The 17,552-nt window shown below is 43.3% G+C and overlaps 1 protein-coding gene across 2 annotated transcripts in view; it reads right to left on the minus strand.

The window, feature by feature from the left end:
• Tmem183a (transmembrane protein 183A) overlaps positions 1–5,425 on the minus strand; it is a 16,238-nt gene extending 10,813 nt beyond the window's left edge. For both annotated transcript variants that reach the window (XM_028764647.1, XM_028764646.1), the window contains exons 1-3: positions 5,195–5,425; positions 4,972–5,061; positions 4,224–4,391 (exon numbers count right to left, since the gene is read on the minus strand). In XM_028764647.1, coding sequence (XP_028620480.1) covers positions 4,224–4,391; positions 4,972–5,061; positions 5,195–5,303 — 367 coding nt within the window. In that variant the 5' untranslated portion in view covers positions 5,304–5,425. The remainder of the gene's footprint in view (positions 1–4,223; positions 4,392–4,971; positions 5,062–5,194) is intronic.
• Between the last annotated feature and the right edge of the window lie 12,127 nt (positions 5,426–17,552).

A 17,552-nucleotide genomic window follows, 5' to 3' on the forward strand; every position in this document is an offset into this window, starting at 1 on the left:
CTTTTTTTTTTTTTTTTTTCGAGACAGGGTTTCTCTGTGTAGCCCTGGCTGTCCTGGAACTCACTCTGTAGACCAGGCTGGCCTCGAACTCTCGAACTCAAAAATCCACCTGCCTCTGCCTCCCAAGTGCTGGGATTACAGGCGTGCGCCACCACCGCCCGGCCTGAGTTAGGATTTCTACTGCTGTGGTAAACACCGTAAGCAGAGTAACATGAAGAGGAAAGGGTTTACTTACAATTCTCAGGTCACAGCTACAAATCTTACAATTCTCAGGTCACAGTTTCTCACTGAAGGAAGCCGGGCAGGAGGTGAAACAAAGCCATGGAGAAGTGCTGCTTACTGGTCTGCTCTTCATGGCTTGCTCAGTCTGACTTTTTATTATTATTATTATTATTATTATTATTATTACATTTTAATTATTTAGGGTACAGTGTCATAGCATGTGCAGAGAGGCTAGAGACAACTTGTGGGTGTCACTTCTCTCCTCCCTGATGTGAATCCTGGAGATTGAACTCAGGGAGTCAGGTATGGGAGCAAGTATTATCAGCTGAGTCGTCTAATCAGCCAGACCATTCGATAGGGTGGCGCCACTCACAATGGGCTGGGCCCTCCCATATTAATCATCAACCAAGGAAACACAGCATAGATTGCCCCCAGAACAATCTGGTGGGGGAATTTTCTCAACTGGGATTCTCTCTTGCCAGATAACTCTACCTTGTATCAAGCTGAACAACAAAACAAAACAAACAAACAAAAAACCACGATACTACTTACATGTGATACAAAAACACACATGCAGGTAAAACACCCACACACATAAAAATAAATAAATCTCAAAAACTTTTTTTTAAGTTCTTTAAAAAATAAAGTTATGTAAAAAGAGCAATGTAAGATAAATAACCTTAACAACAGAAAAGGTAAACTACAACACATACTCACTAGCAACACTCTACACATGTTCTTCTATTTTTTTATTTTTATTTGTTTCTTTGTTAGTTTGTTTGTTTGTTTGTTTGAGGCAGAGTCTCAGATAGGCCAGGCTTGCCTCCAACTTGATATTTAACCAAAGTACACCTTGAACATCTTATCTTCCTGTCTCCACCTACTAAATTCCGGGGTTCTAGGCATATGACACCATGCTGGGTCTATGCAGTTGGGAGCAAATCTGTGTCTCATGCATGCTACACAAGCCCTCAGCCTGAGCCCCATTACAGCCCTTTTCTAGGCACCTCGTCAGTCAGTCCCTACTTGATGTGTCCCGCTCCCTGCCTCAGATCTAATTACTGCTTGTTCTCTTGATCTCTGAGGCTCACTATAGAGCTCAGATTAGAACTGACACTCACACCAGAAAAACACCTTCATCTGAAACAATCACTCATCTCCAAGGCAGGATCTCACTGTGTAGCCCTGGCTATCCTGGAACTTACTATGTAGACCATGCTGGCCTTCAACTGCCTACCTTTGTCTCCCAAGGGCTAGGATTAAAGTCATGCACCATCACATCTGGCTCAGTAATGACTTTTACAAAGCTGACTACTGCTAAAGGTTGTATATCTCAGGGATAGGGAGAAGGCTCACAGATGACTGTAAGCCTCCATGTGGGTAACGGATATTTATGGATCTTCTGAAGAGCAGCCAGTGCTCTTAACCACGGAGACATCTCTGGAGCATTCCAGGTTTGTTGTTGTTTTTTAGCTTTTCAGACAGGGTCTTATGTAACCCAGGTTGGCCTCCAACATGTAGCTAACCTTGGCCTTAGACTCCTGATCCTCCTCCACCTCCTGAGATTACTTGCTGTCTAACAATAGTGTTTTTGAAGATACTTGTCTCTTTTGAGGATACCTACTAAAACATTTATAGTGATGATGAATTGCTCAAAATTCCTAGAGAAGTAAAGGTTGAAACATAGTTATCAGTGTATAGCTGCTGCATAGTGGTTATAACAACTTCATTAGAAACTAAAGGGTGGGGGCAACAAGACGGCTTTGCAGGTAACAGTGCTTGAAGCCAAACCTGACTATCTGAGTTTAATCACGGAGACTCACAAAATAGAAGAAGATAACGATCTCCACCTGTCCTCCCTGGTATGCATATAACTGTTGCTCTACCCCCCATACACACAAATGCAAAATAAATAAACAGATAAAGTAATTTTAGAATTATCTTTAAGAGAAAATAATCAAAATAGAATAAAGGTACCTAACAGAGAGAAAAGTAAAGCAAGAAAATAAAAGAGAAATGATGTTCAAGAGTGTGTATGCCATGAATCACTTGTCTAACAAGGGATTATATACTGACTATCTGAAGGGAGTCTTCTTCTTTTTTTTTTTCTTTTCTTTTTTTTTTTGGTTTTTCGAGACAGGGTTTCTCTGTGTAAGCCTGGATGTCGTGGAACTCACTCTGTAGACCAGACTGGCTTCGAACTCTCGAACTCAGAAATCCTCCTGCCTCTGCCTCCCAAGTGCTGGGATTAAAGGCGTGCACCACCACTGCCTGGCTTGAAGGGAGTCTTATAATGCAATATTTTAATTTAAAATGAAGAAACAAAGAAAAAGCCAGACATAGTATGGCACACTCCTTTAATCCCAGCACTCAGGAGGCAGAGACTCAGGAGGTGGATCCTTGAGTTCAAGGCCAGCCTGGTCAGTTCCAGGACACCCAGGGCTACACAGAAAAACCCTGTCTCAGGAAAATGTTCAGATGCTATTGTTAGAAACATCAAATGATATAACCACCTCATTGATTCCTCAAAAACTTAAACACAGATTACCACACACACACAGAAACTGCATGAACACTCATTACCTACTAGAAACATTTACCCACACAAAACTTATCCCTGAAGGTGCTATATAATGCAAAGTAGTTAAACAAAAGGCAATAAAAATGAACTATTGGTATATGTTCGATATGGATAAACCTTAAACACTTTTAAGTCATATGAAAGAAATTAGACCTGAAAGAGTATGTTAGCAGTGCATTTGTATAAAATGTCAGAGCAGGCATATCTGCAGAGAATGAAATCAGGCCAGGCCAGGGTGCTGTCCATCAGAAGCAGTGACACTAATGGTTTGGGAATTCTTTTAGAGTGACAGAAATGTTCTATACTTAGTTCACAATGACAGCAGAACAACTGGGAAAATAGCAAAACCACTCAATTATATACTTTAAAATTGTCTTGCCAAGCAGGGGGTACACACCTTTAGTCCTAGCACTGTAGAGACAGAGGCATGGGGATCTCTGTGAGTGAAGATCAGCTTGCCCTACACAGTGAGACCCCATTTCAAAAAATAAGGAATAAAGAAAGAAAAAAAAACTATCTTGAGGCCTAGCACTTGGTGGCACCTGCCTTTAATCCCAGTACTTGGGAGGCAAAGGCAGCCGTATCTCTGTGGATTTGAGGCCTACAAAGCAGACTGGTCTATAAAGCAGTTCCAGGATAGCCAGGGCTGTTACATGAAAAAAAAAAAAAACCCTGTCTAACAAAAAAAAAGAAAGAAAAAGAAAAAAGAAAATTGTCTTGAAAAGCCAAGATGGTTTAGCAGTTGTTACCCTTGCAAAAGACCTGGGTGTGGGTGCCAGAACTCACATCAGAATTCACAACCATACATCCAACCATCCAACTCACAACTCCAGTTCCAGATCTAATGCCCCCTTCTGAACTCTGAGGACACCAGGCATACAAGTGATACACACATATACATGTAGACAAACACTCAGATTCAGTACCTAAACAAAAAATAAATAAATAAACAAAACAAAAAAATTTAAAATGTAAGTCAGAAATTTTCTGGAAATGTGTACATGCACACACATATATATGTACTTATGCACATATCCCTAACAGAATTAAGAAAGAATAAAGTATAACAAATGTTGCTATTAATTTCTGGATGGTGGAAAAGAAGGTTATCGGGCTGGAGAGTCGGCTCAGTGGTTAAGAGCACTGACTACTCTTCCAGAGGTCCCAAGTTCAATTCCCAGCCCACAACCATCTGTAATGGAGTCTGATGCCCTCTTCTGGTGTGTCTGAAGAGAGCAATAGTGTACTCATATACATAAATCTTAAAAAAAAAAAAAAAAAGAAAGAAAGAAAGAGAAAAAGGTTATCACTGACAATAACTGGTATAATAGCAAAATCTCCTCTTAGATCTCCCCTTACATCGAAGAGCAACAGCGTAGATCACCACAGACAGAGCTGTCCTCAGGAAAGCAGTCTGTACCTTTGTGTCTCTTGCTTTTCTTTTTTCTGGAGACTGATCTTTCCTGAGTGCTTTCCTCCTGGGCGTCCATCTCATCACTGCTGTCCAGGATGTCACATGGTTCACCCACCCCGGAAAGAGCCTCCTCCGCAGGAACCTGGGACGCTTCCAAGCCACAAAGAGATTTTACTAGGAGAAAATAGGAAGAGAATGAAACGCACTTGGTCCCATCTGCAAAAATCTAGAAAGCAAGACAAACATGACAAAAAGAAAACAATGCAATGGATGTCAACTGCATGGTAAAATATGTGCATATTTATATATGCACATATATTTAAATATGCATATATGCATATGAGGGACCGATATAAAGTTGTGTGGGATTTTGTTCGTTTGGGTTTGGTTGTTCTTTTGAGAGAGTCTCACAACGTAAACCTGCTATGTAAACCAGGCTAGGCTTGAACTCACAGAGATCCACCCGTCTCTGCCTCCCCAATGTTGAGACTTAAGGAATGCCCACCCCACCTGGTCACAAAGTCGGTTTTAATTCAAAGAGGAAACAAAAACATTTCGGCTCCGGAACCTGCTGATCCTGGCTACACACACCCATCCCATCCCCGATATAATAAAGTAAACAGTGGAAGAGCAAACACGTTCACCGCCAGATGCCCAAAAGGGCAGCAGGAAACACCGGGACGCAATTCCAGGAAAATACAACACCTAATGCTGTCTCACAAGCTTGGGCCTAAAAAGATCCACGAAAGCCTACCTTCCTGCTGAACAGCGTTGGCCACGGCTTTCTTGACCCGTCCAGACCTCACCACCGCCGGATCCGAGTTAGCATAGTCCGCCACGGTCACTGAAACAGAGCAAAGCGCCGAGGCCTCCTCAGACTCGGGGCAAAGTCTCCGCAGCCGCTCCCCGCGGAGTCTCGCCCCGCTGGACCCTGCCGCCCAGCCCCCCTCCGCCGCCCGGCCCCGCCCCTCGCCCACCTCGGCCCGAGCAGGCGTCGTGGGCCCGGAACTTGAGCCGCTTTCCTCTCTTGGGCATGGTGACGGTGTCCGGACGAGGCCCACCTAGCTGGCCGGGGCCCCGGACCATGTCTCGGCCCCGAGAGCCGGCTCCCGGAGCCGCGGAGCACCTCCACCCGGCTCCGCGGCCATCCCGCACCGAGGCCGCGGCTATCGCGAGGACTTCGGCGAGGGCTCTGGGTCCCGTTAGTTGCCGACGCCCCTCTCGGGGAGCCAATCGCCTCCGGAGCCCGGTGACGTCATCACCCGGCGCCGACAGCTGTAGCGGAGGCCAGGGTCCCAAAGGGTAGCGTAGCGGGCTGTTGGATGGTGTGTGCATTATCGTCCTCTCTGGGTCGTTTGGTGTGTCAGACCCAGTTCTCCAACCTCGTTAATTAGAACTAACAGTTTATATCCTGGTCCACTTCAGCAGATCGATTGCATATACCTTGTTATCGGTCACTCTTCCCACTTACGCCAAGTAACCTGAACGTAAATATCAAAATGGTCACTATAATTTTGCTTACAAAAGCTTTGAAATTCTCTCTCCAGATCTGTGGCTAACGCCTGATCCCAACACAGGAGATAGTAGAGGAAGGATCAGAAGGTGAAGGTCATACTCCGTAGCCAGCTGGGCTACAAGAGATGCTGCTTGAGAAATAAGTAAATAAATATCTGAATTCTCAAAGTAGAAGAAATTCTTAAAAGGTTTTTCCATCACCATAGAAAATCTAGAAGCAAATTCTAGGATAGATGAGAAAATATATTTCCTTTGTATTGAAAGAGAAGTCCCGAGTTGTGTCTCTTTTTCCTCTAGTTTCCTTTCAGCTCCCAAAGTGTTAACAGTCTCTGGCTTAAGAAACAGTCGTTTTGACCCAGGTACCCATCTGGCTAGATCTATTCAGAGAGTGTCCTTCAAGACACCTCGAAGGGGGTCTCCATTTTATTCTAACTAGTATTGTGCACAGAAGTTCATTCAGAGCAAAGCACATTACTTTTACTAGAATTATGAAACTGTCTACCACCAGGGATCATGGAGTAAGGCTTGGATCACTTGGGAATGATAACTGAAACAACATAATTGGTTATAATCATACTCTAATTTATCTAGAATTATAACAGGAAGCAAAGGTCTAACAGCCTATAATTGTTCCAAATCATTTTCCATGTATACATAATTAATGCCTGTAGTTGAGTTCAAAATACAGCTGGTCAGCACTGAGCCTTCTCATCTCACATTACCAGTAAAAACTTAATGAAGCTTTCATGCGTGTAGATCTCTGCTCGTGTGACACTCTTGAATACTCACACCTAGGAGTCTAGAGGGAATCAAAGATGCAAGAGACTCAGGTCCTATTAATAAACCACCAACTGCTTAAAAAAACATAACGATTTTAGCTGAAATGTTCTCTCATTTGAATCCTTTGGAATGAAAAGCATGCTAGTTCCTCTTTCAATTTTTGTCTGAGAAAAATCTTAAACAAGATTTCTTGGAGTATTTAGCCACTTTAGAGGAACAAAGACTCGTCTTTTATTCCTCATTTCAATAAAAAGCAATAACCAGTGGCTGAGGAAATGCTTACACTATAAAGTGTTTGCCATAAAAGATGCTTGGAAAGAACTTTATCATCTCTCAACCTCCACATAAAAGTCAAGGACTGTTGGGATTATGATGGTGGCTATTGGGACTCACTGGGGATGTGGGCACAGGCCAATCCCTAGGGCTTACTGACCAACAACACACACACACACACCAAACTTCAATTGGTTGCATTAATGATCAGACCCAATTTTACAGGTTCTTTCTCAAAACAAACTGTAATAAACTGTTTCTCAAGATAAACTGTAAAGTTACCCAAGTTACTATTGTATTTAAATGGAAGTTGCTTAACCTAGCTATTGGGGGGAAAGTAAGTCTTTTTCAACCAAGTGGAAAATGTAAGGACAATATGTGAATAGGGAAAGAATTAATATGTCCTATCTTTCTAGATTATGTCCAGAATACTCCTGGCATTGCATTGTAACTTTATTTTGTGCTAATAGTAAATATTAACTTGTGTGCCTTTTAAGATCCTTTCTTTAAAACGTATACTGGTTCTTTACAGAATCTTTGGTCAGTGCAAGGTCCTAATGGAGGCAGTCCAGTAACATGAAAATTAAAAGAAGTTCTCTTCAGTGTTCTACTTTTCAAAAGAAAGAATATAGCCAGGAGTGACGGCACAGACCTTCGATCCTAGAATCAGCAGGCAGAGGCAAGGGACTTCTGTGAGTCTGAGGACACCTTCCCTACTGCAGCAAGTCCAAAGCTAGAACTTAACAAGAGCTTTCTCAAAAATAAAAATAAATTTAAACAGAGTATAGATTGTGAAGTTAAACTTGCTTGGGTAAAAATCTATAGGTGCAGAATACATTTGTAAGCCCAACATTTCTGAGGCAGAGGCAGAAGGTCATGAGCTTAAGGCCAGCCTGGATGAGACCTTGTCTCAAAAAGCCAAGGGCTGGAGGAGGAGACTCAGTGGTAGAGCACTTGCTTAGCATAAGACCTGGGTTTGAGCCCCAGAACTGAATTTTATTTTAAAGGTTTATTCATTTTATTTATATGAGAACATTGTAACTGTCAGCACACCAGAAGAGGGCATCAGATCCCATTACAGATGGTTGTAAGCTACCATGTGGTTGCTGGGAATTGAACTCAGGACCTCTGGAAGAACAGTCAGTGCTCTTAACCTCTGAGCCATCTCTCCAGCCACTTATTATATATGTAACTTTATCCTTTACCTACATAGTACAAATAATATCATCTGCTTGACAGGATAACTAAACGATCACATCAACTCATAAAAAGCATTTAAAATAGCATACAGCAAGCACCCAGTAAACATCAGCTATTACTGTGGTGGTGGTGTCAATGATAGTTGAGTTGTGGCTGTGTTATTTTGTTTTTTCAAGACAGAGTTTCTCTGTGTAGCCCCCACTGTTCTAGAACTCACTCTGTAAACCAGGTTGGCCTTAAACTCACAAAAATCCACCAGCCTCTCCCTCTGGAGTGCTAGGATTAAAGGCATGTGCCACCACTATCCAGCTTCTGGCTGCTGTTATTTAAAGACATGGATGTGGACTGAGATATCTCAGGGGTGCTTCCCACCCAGCCTGATGACGTTTTATCTCTTCTTCAGGAAGACAGATTGCAGTGCAGAGTCACAGTCAAGGCAGCCCGTCCTAGTAGAATAAAAGGCTAACAGACCAGCTGGTGTTCCTGAAGTCCCTAGCCTGCATGTGGCAAGATGAGACTTCAGACAGAAGACTATCTCCCAAGCTCATATCTAAAACCAGTATACTATGTCACCCTTAAAATGAACATTAATAACCTAAAAAAAACAATATACCAAGAAAATATGGAGCCAAACAATGGCATCTTGGAGAAAGTCTGTAAAACAGAAAACAAATGGGAAGAAAGATTACTTAATAAATTTCCAGAATCTAAGAAGAATTTAACACTGAGTGAAAATCTAGTGGCATCAGAAAAGTATATTAATTAAATCTAACTAAAAGTGCTTGTGACTGGGTTTGTTAGCCTTATTTAAACTATATGATTTTTTAAAAAATTAGTTCATTTAGTTTGATTTCATCTGATGACTATTACAATCAGTATAGGCACAGAACCCTCAAGACCAAATTCTCAGCAAAAGGAAAGAAAATTTTTGGCCCCAGAGGGAAAGGGGGCAGGGAATAAGAGACAAAAACAAGAGATAGAGGATGAGGGAGAAGGGGAAGGGAACAAGGGAAAGGTGACAAGGATATTTGACCCATTGGGGACAAAGGACTGCCTCTGGATAAAGGAAACAAATAAGGCTCTTAGCTAAAATGGCAGTTTATAAAGGTACAAGGGGAAACCTTGTATTAGGATAAGGGGTTTAATTTTAACTGGGCGTGTTAATTAGGTGAGCCAAAGGGAGCTTTCCGTTGCTGGACTTCAATACTTTGATAGCTGGACCTTGGTAGTAAGCCTCAGGGGAAGGAAGTGGCCAGTGAGAAGCTAGACTTTGGTGGCTAGCTTTAGGAATGTAATCAAACGGGTTTTTTAGCAAGGCAGAAGGAATCAGGGAGAAGGGCGAATCTACCAGAGCCATGTTTGTCATGCTCAAGCTGCCCAGAGTCTTCACTTGTGGCAGGAATTTCCTTGTCCAATATATTTAAATATTAGTGCAGCAAGAGGCCTGTGATTGGACAGGGAAAAGGGAGGCAGAGCTAAGAGTTGCGGAGAGAGAGGAAGCGAAGATGGAGGCAGATGTTAACCAGTATGGCTTTAACTAGCCATAGGTAGATATGATATCAAAAAGTTAGGATAATTGGGATAACTTGTCTAATCTGTGTGGGCATCTTGTGAGCTGAGTATTTGCTGATATATAAATCTGACTGGTTAATTATAAGCTTTAAGAGTTTTGATTTTACCAGGTTACTAGGTATTGTGACATCTAACCACTAGGTTGGCAGTCATTGCATGGGACAAGACCTAGTGCCACGGAGTCCGTGGAGTTGGGTCTGCGAGATGGGACCATGTAGCCGCGACGTTAGGCTTAGCGCCAGAGCAAACCAGAGCTGGGAACACAGCAAGATCAGGCACGGCAGGGGCTAGCTAGAGAGAACAGCCCGACGATGGGACCACACTAGAGCTGAGCAGTTCAGGCAGTGTTACAGGAAGCCTGCCGGTACCATGTCATTTTGGATATCTCCCGACTGAAGTGTTTCCAGTTAAAATAAGAACAAGAAGAGAAGCCTAGTGATGGGGCCTTAGGGCTATTGTCTGGGTTTGAACCATTTTTCTTCCTGTTAACAAGAACTTACTTTAAGTAAGTTACTTCATCTTACTCTCTAAATATGTAAAACAGACAGAATCATGGTACCCATTTCATTGAGTCATGACAGGTAAGTGAGAAAGTATCTGGGAAGCGCTTAACTTAGTATTGGTATTTAGTATGAACTAAATAAACACCAGCAACAATTACAAGCAGTAGTATAGTATAGTATTTGAACTAACAGTCTCACAAGAAAATCCTTGGTGAAGTTTTATAACAGGTAATTGATCTGGCTGAATAACAAAGATTATAGCCACCTAGAATTTTAAAATCTTGTCTCTGGGAGATGAAGAAATAGCTAAGTATTTAATAGCAGGTTCCATTCCTAGCACCCACATGGTGGCTCACAACTATCCACACACAACTCCAATTTCATGGGATCTGACACTCTCTCTAACCCCCACCAGACATCAAGAATACACATGGTAGCCGGGTGGTGGTGGCGCAGGCCTTTAATCCCAGCACTTGGGAGGCAGAGGCAGGCGGATTTCTGAGTTCGAGAGTTCGAGGCTAGCCTGGTCTACAGAGTGAGTTCCAGGACAGCCAGGGCTACACAGAGAAACCCTGTCTCGAAAAAAAAAAAAAAGAAAAGAAAAACAAACAAACAAACAAACAAAAAAGAATACACATGGTGTTCAGACCTGCGTGCAGACAGAACATTTGTACACATAAAATAATTTTTTTCCTTTTCATTTAAAATCCCATCTCCAGGCCAGCAAGTCAAGGAAGGGTTGCAACTCAAATATGACCTCTAACTGTATGAAGTTTTACTTGGACACGTGTTTGACCTATGACTACTTTCTCCTTTTGTAACTGACCCAGAGAGAGATGATGTCAGGATTGGGAGAGCCAGCCAGCAGCTGGCTAATTCATCTCTTCCTCGGTTAGTTATCTGTGGCTACTTTAGCTCTACAAGAGCACAAAGCAACATCACAAACTGGCAAGGAGGAGGAGCAAGGGGAACACTCCTCCATTGCTGATGGGAGTGCAAACTTGTACAACCACTCTGGAAATCAACTTAGTGTTTTCTAGAAAATTGTGTGTCTAAGGCCAACTTCAACAGCACAGGGTGAACCGAGGAGAGCCAAGTGTGGAGCTGGCCACTGAGGTCGAGCTGATGCCAGTGGCCAGCACTTATAGAGCTAAGGAGGAGAGTGATCATAATCTCCATTTTGTAGCTTTAATATTTGAGTCTTTAAGGTAATGTAGTCTCTCCATAATAGCCTGTCCCTGGGGGTTGTGGGGAATGCCAGTGGAGTGTGAGATACTGAAAGTTAAATACCAATTTTTAAAGGCCTTACATGTATAAACAGGAGCATTGTCTGCTTTTAAAGCCCTTGGCATTCCCAAAATTGTGTATGTATGTATTAAATGTATAATACATATATGTAAAATAGTTGGAGTTAACTCGTTGGAGTTTGCTCCATTCACCAAATGTGTATATGTGTGTACACATGTATATGTGTACAATGGTTAAAGCCTGCTTGTTGGAGCTTTGCTCAATCCATCCAATATGGTTGTCTGTCTGCCTGTCTGCCTGTCTGCCTGTCTGCCTGTATGTATGTATGTGTGTATGTATGTATGTATGTATGTATGTATGTATATGTGTTGGAGCTTGTCTTGCTTTATTCAACTGTGAGTGTGTGTAAGTGTGTGTGAGAGAGAGGGGGGATTGGGGGGATTTCCCCCTTTTTCTCTTCTCCTTCTTGCCAACCCCCAAAGAATTTAAAAGAGTTCAGAGGGTCTCTCAACAGTCACAGGGAGTGTTGACCCCAAAGAATCAGGCTTTATTCCCTCAGAGAAAAGTCTGTTGAATGGTTATTCTAGTCCCTGGCTGCCAGCAGCAGTAGCCTCCATGGGTTGTTCCATCTGACCCAAAATTTGTCCTGCCTTCAAGGAGTGCAGGGATAAAGGTGGCGCAGAGACTGAAGGAATGGCCAACCAATGTCTGGCCCAACTTGAGATCCATCCCAGGGGCAAGAATGCTCTGTTATGCTAGTAGACAGACGCCTAGCATAATTGTCCTACAAGAGGCTCTACCTGGCAGCTGACTGAAACAGATGCAGAGACCCACAGCCAAACATTAGATGGAGCTTTGTGTGTCTTGTGGAAAAGTTGGGGGAAAGATTGAGGGAGCTGGAGGGGATAGGAACTCCACAGGAAGACCAACAGAATCAACTAACCAGGACCTTTAACCGGTTCCCAGAGACTGAACCACCAACCAGACAGCATACATAAGCTGGACCTAGGTTCCTGCCTCCCACCCACCCCCACTCCCCACCCTCTGCTCCTGGACCCCCACCCACATGTAGCAGATGTACACTAGGTCTTCTTGTGGGTCCCCCAACAACTAGAGCAGGAAAGAGGGGCTGTCCCTGACTCTGTTGCCTACCTGTGGATCCTGTTCCCCCAGCTGGGCTATCTTGTCTGGTCTCAGTGGGAGAGGACGAACCTAGAGATTTGATGTGCCAGGGTGGGGTAATACCCAGGTGGGGTCTCCACCTTCTCAGAGGAGAAGTGGGAAAGAGCCGTGTGAAGGGTGTACCGGGAGGAGAGGGGGAGGCTGCAATCAGGATGTAAAGAAAATGAATAAATTAATAAGTGGAGAAAAAAAAAAACCAAAAACACAGGACCATAAAAGCCTAGTCTAAAATAGTACTGGCTCTTTACAGAAGTGTCTGGGCAGTCTGTACCACGTGGGGGCAGCAGAGCCTCATTAGAGGATCAAAATGTCAGGCCTTCATGAAACCTGACAGACAGCAAAACTAAGCACACCAACTACAGAAACATGGTTTTGTCACTAACAAGTTTCTTTTTCTAACTCCCAAGGGTTTTTTTTTTATTTGTTTGTTTGTTTTTTCGAAACAGGGTTTCTCTGTATAGCCCTGGCTGTCCTGGAACTCACTCTGTAGACCAGGGTAGCCTCAAACTCAGAAATCCACCTGTCTCTGCCTCCCAAGTGCTGGGATTACAGGCATGCACCACCACTGTCCAGCCCAAGGTTATGATATATGGTGCTTCCCACTCCTATCCCTAACCCCACTGCCCCACTCCTCCTCCTTCTCCTTGGCAGAGGAGTGCCATAAATTAATTAGAGGCCAACCTGGGCTACGTTGCAAGCCCCTACCTCAAACAAACAAACAAACAAACAAACAAAAGCACAAACTTATAATGAAGCTTGAAAAGGACGGGATTCCAGCTAGATGGAGGTGGCACAGACTTTAATCTCAGCATGTGGGAGGCAGAGGCAGGCAGAGAGGCTAGCATGGTCTACAGAATGAGTTCCAGAACACAGGGCTACACAGAGAAACCAGTCTTGTGATGTGTGTGTGTGTGTGTGTGTGTGTGTGTGTGTGTGTGTGTGTGTGTGTTGGCAGGGGTGGGAAGAATCATCTTGTGTTCCTTGCAATGTCTTCTTAAATAAACAAGTAAATTTAAATAAAGTGTGTCTCTACATTTTGTGAACTGTTACAGCAAATTAAGAAAAGATGTGTACCACTACACCAGGGTTTCTTGATTTTTTTTAACATGGTCTTGAAACTAGTGTTTCAAGCCCTGCCTGTTCTGGAACTCATTAACCTAGGTTGGCCTCCAACTCAGAGATCTGCCTGGCTCTGCCTCCTGAGTGCTGGGATTAAAGACATGAGCCACCACCTTTTGTCTGCTTTGAGTCTCAAAGAGATGTTGAACTTAAAATTTTTAATAGTGTTGAAACTATTTAAGACTTCAAAGACCCTTGTAGATAAACTAAATGTGATTCTTTTTCCTTATAAGATGGCCATGAGCCATTTCAAGGACAAACACAGGATGCTTTGATTTTGAATATGAAATGTCCCCACATGTATTCAAGCTTTAGTTGCCAGACGGTAGGCATTGGTGAGGCAGCTGGGTCCTGAGAGATCTGTCCTAGCCATTATCACTTGTATGATTAATAAAATTGATAGTTATTGCCAAGAGGGGCCAAGGATTCAGAAGGTTTACTCATGGTAGCTGGCTCTGCTGATTTGGGCCTCCAGTGATGCAGAGCCTCATGCTCTGGGTTCACATGATGGAGGGTACTCACTGCATAGCTGATGGGAAGCAGAGAAAGGGACTAAAGGAAGCAACCAGGACAAAACTAAATCCCTAAGGACACGCGCTCACTGACCTAACTCCTCCAGGCAGGTCCCACTTACTTCCCACTACCTCTTGGCATCATGTCTCACCATGATTTGTCGCAGAGGGTCTGGTATGGGTATTTGTTTGTGTCTGTGTACACAGGAAGGGGGTGCGTGTGTGTATGAAGGCCCAAAGTCAACCCTGGGTGCTTTTTTAAATCAGTCTCTACCTAATTTTTAAAAGATGTGTTCTCTCACTGAACCTGGAACTTACTGATTGCACTAGACTGACTGGCAGTGAACTTCAGAAACTCGCCTATTACACCGCCTCCACCCTCCCTGGCACGCCCTACCAGTCTTCAGTTTTATGTATGTTCTGGGACTCTAAACACAGATCTTCAGGATAGCATGGCAGGTGCTTCACTGAGTCAGCAACTGTAGTTCTTGTTTTCATTTTCCCCAGATGACTGGCAATGTAGTCCACCATGCTAAGTCCAAGATGACTGGCGATGTAGTCCACCATGCTAAGTCCAAGATGACTGGCGATGTAGTCCACCATGCTAAGTCCAAGATGACTGGCGATGTAGTCCACCATGTTAAGTCCAAGGAGCCTCCAGCAGCTGCTTCTCCATACATTGTTCTGACAAGGAAATATATTCTGTTTACTCCACCTAGGAAAGCCCACTCTCACCACTGAAGGCAAATATAAGAGGAGGCCTTTACAGTGTCCCCCAGTAGCTGGCATGGTCATCCCCTCCAAGCAAACTGAGGCTGCCCAGCTCGATGAGAAGGAAGCCTGAACCCAAGTGCCAAGTCCCCTGTGTCCTGGAGCTGAGGCTGAACCCACTCCTCTCAACAGGAAGCATTGGGAGAGATAAAAAAGGACCAAGAAGGGGATGAGGAAAAAGAGAGGGAAAGTGCAATCAACAAAGAAAGAAGAGGGAGGAAACTAACATTCTGAGCAAATGACTTTAGAAAAGCAAAATCATCAACTGCTGAAAGGTGACTCATGGCAGAATTAGTTCTTTAAAGGGAGATTGCTCCAGGGAACACTACAACTGCAGATTCATTACAGTGACAGGAATTTAGCAACATCACATTTTGATTTTCATTTATTTGTTTGTTTTTTGTTTGTTTGTTTTTTGAGACAGGGTCTCACCATGTAGCCCTGGCTGGCCTGGAACTTACCATGTAGACCAAGCTGGCCTCAAACTCACAGAGACCTGCCTGCATCTGCTTCCCAAGTACTGGAAGTAAAGGTGTGAACTAACATGTCCAGCATCCGTTGTTTTTTAGTTGGCGACTAAATGCACATGCTATCCAGAGCAGTCCATGACCACTGTGTGTGTGTTTGTTGGTGGGGAGCTACTAATTATTTATAATGGCATGGAAGATATCAAGGTAATGATGAGTATTTTTAGGGGGAAGAGATAGCATGTCTGGGATACAGATGGAGGAGTATCCTAGGAAACTGAAAATAACCTATTTGTGGAGACAGGCTTATCTCCCCTTTACTCCTGAGAACTGTCATATTTCGGGAATTCTGTTCCCATCTGACAGAGAGCCTCTTAGTGATGAGATGTGACCTCTCTTACTATAAACCTGGATTTCAATCCATCCTTTTCACTGTGACTCAAGCTGTTCAGCCAGATAGCAAAAGGTTATCTCTGACATTGAGACTTTGAGCCACCTTTGCTATTCTTTTTTTGTTGCAAAGTTTATAGTAAGTATATCCCATATTTTAAAGATGAAAGAGGGTGCTAGAAAGATGGCTCAATGGCTACGAACATGTACAGCTCTTTCAGGGGACCACAGTTCCAAACCCAGCACCCACTTAGCTACAGAACTGTTGTGGGAATCTTTCTGGAACAAGCAATCTGAGACCAGTGAGAGTGGAAGAAAGGTGATGTCACTGGTGGACCAAAGTCAGGACAGCTCCTGAAAGGCTTCCTTCTGGGACCAGTTCTCATTTTATTCTAAAACCACTGCAGTGGGCTACTGAACTATAGTTATACCATCTCATGAAAGTATTCCTAGGAATACCTTAAGTGCTGGAATTATTTTGGGTAAACTGGTCTCTGATCTGGTAGACCAGCTGTAAATTACGAGAGTAAATTCTTTTTTTTAAAGAGTTATTTATTTATTTTATGTATATGAGTACACTATAGTTGTCTTCAGACACACCAGAAGAGGGCATCAGATCCCATTACAGATGGTTGTAAGCTACCATGTGGTTGCTGGGAATTGAACTTAGGACCTCTGGAAGAGCAGTCAGTGCTCTTAACCGCTGAGCCATCTCTCCAGCCCCCTAGAATAAATTCTTATACAATGTATCCCTGACCTAAGGGTTATGACAATTGCCTGACCACTGCTGCTCTCCACTTCTGTAAACAATGCTGCAGATGTCCATAGCTGCCTTTCTGTATATACTGTAACTGCAGGTCTTGTGTTTAAAAACTCCAACAAATGGAAAATGGAGGCTGGTTCCCCCTACTCTGCCTGGGACAGCCCCACCAGTGGTGGATAAACAGGCCACATAGTTTGATGGATTCAGGCCTACATGTTTTGTTTTTCAGGTGCCCCATAACACTACCAGGGGTGATGGGCAAGCCAGGAAGATTTCACAAAAGCCAAAGTGGCAGGCTACAGATTGTTAAGGGCAACCACCCATGGTTTTAGCTATTTCTCCAGATCATCCTGTTCCCGGTAGTAAGTGAAATTATGCTTGGCAAATAAGCAAGTTCCAACAGTCCTTTAAGTAAATCACTAAATAAATCCAGTAATTGGTCTTTGTTCTACTTCAACAACCACTTGTAACTAAAGTTCTGTGAGGATCCTATGCCTCTGGCCTCCTAAGGTGACCAAACTCATGGACACATGCCCACATACAGTGCTCCTAGCCCCTCTCACACAGACAATTAGAAATAATAAAAAGAAAAAAAAAAAGCCAGGCAGTGGTGGTGCACGCCTTTAATCCCAGCACTTGGGAGGCAGAGGCAGGAGGATTTCTGAGTATGAGGCCAGCCTGGTCTACAGAGTGAGTTCCAGGACAGCCTGGGCTACACAGAGAAACCCTGTCTCGAAAAACAAAACAACAACAGAAAGAAAGAAAGAAAGAAAGAAAAAAAAAAAAAAAAAAAAGAAAAAAAGAAAGGAAGGAAGGAAGGAAGGAAGGAAGGAAGGAAGGAAGGAAGGAAGGAAAAAATTCAACGTGATAGCATATATCTTCAATCCCAGCACTGGGGAGTTAAAGGCCAGGGGATCACACAAAGTTCCAGGCCAAGCCAGCCTGGGCTACCTAGCAAGACTCTTTCAAAAAAATGTTTTGAGAATTTTTTCAATAAAACTATCTCTATTTGGAAGAGGAAAAAAAATGTGAACAACTTA

The sequence above is a fragment of the Grammomys surdaster genome, unplaced genomic scaffold (assembly GCF_004785775.1).
Source record: "Grammomys surdaster isolate TR1022 unplaced genomic scaffold, NIH_TR_1.0 145, whole genome shotgun sequence".
Lineage (NCBI taxonomy): Eukaryota > Metazoa > Chordata > Mammalia > Rodentia > Muridae > Grammomys > Grammomys surdaster.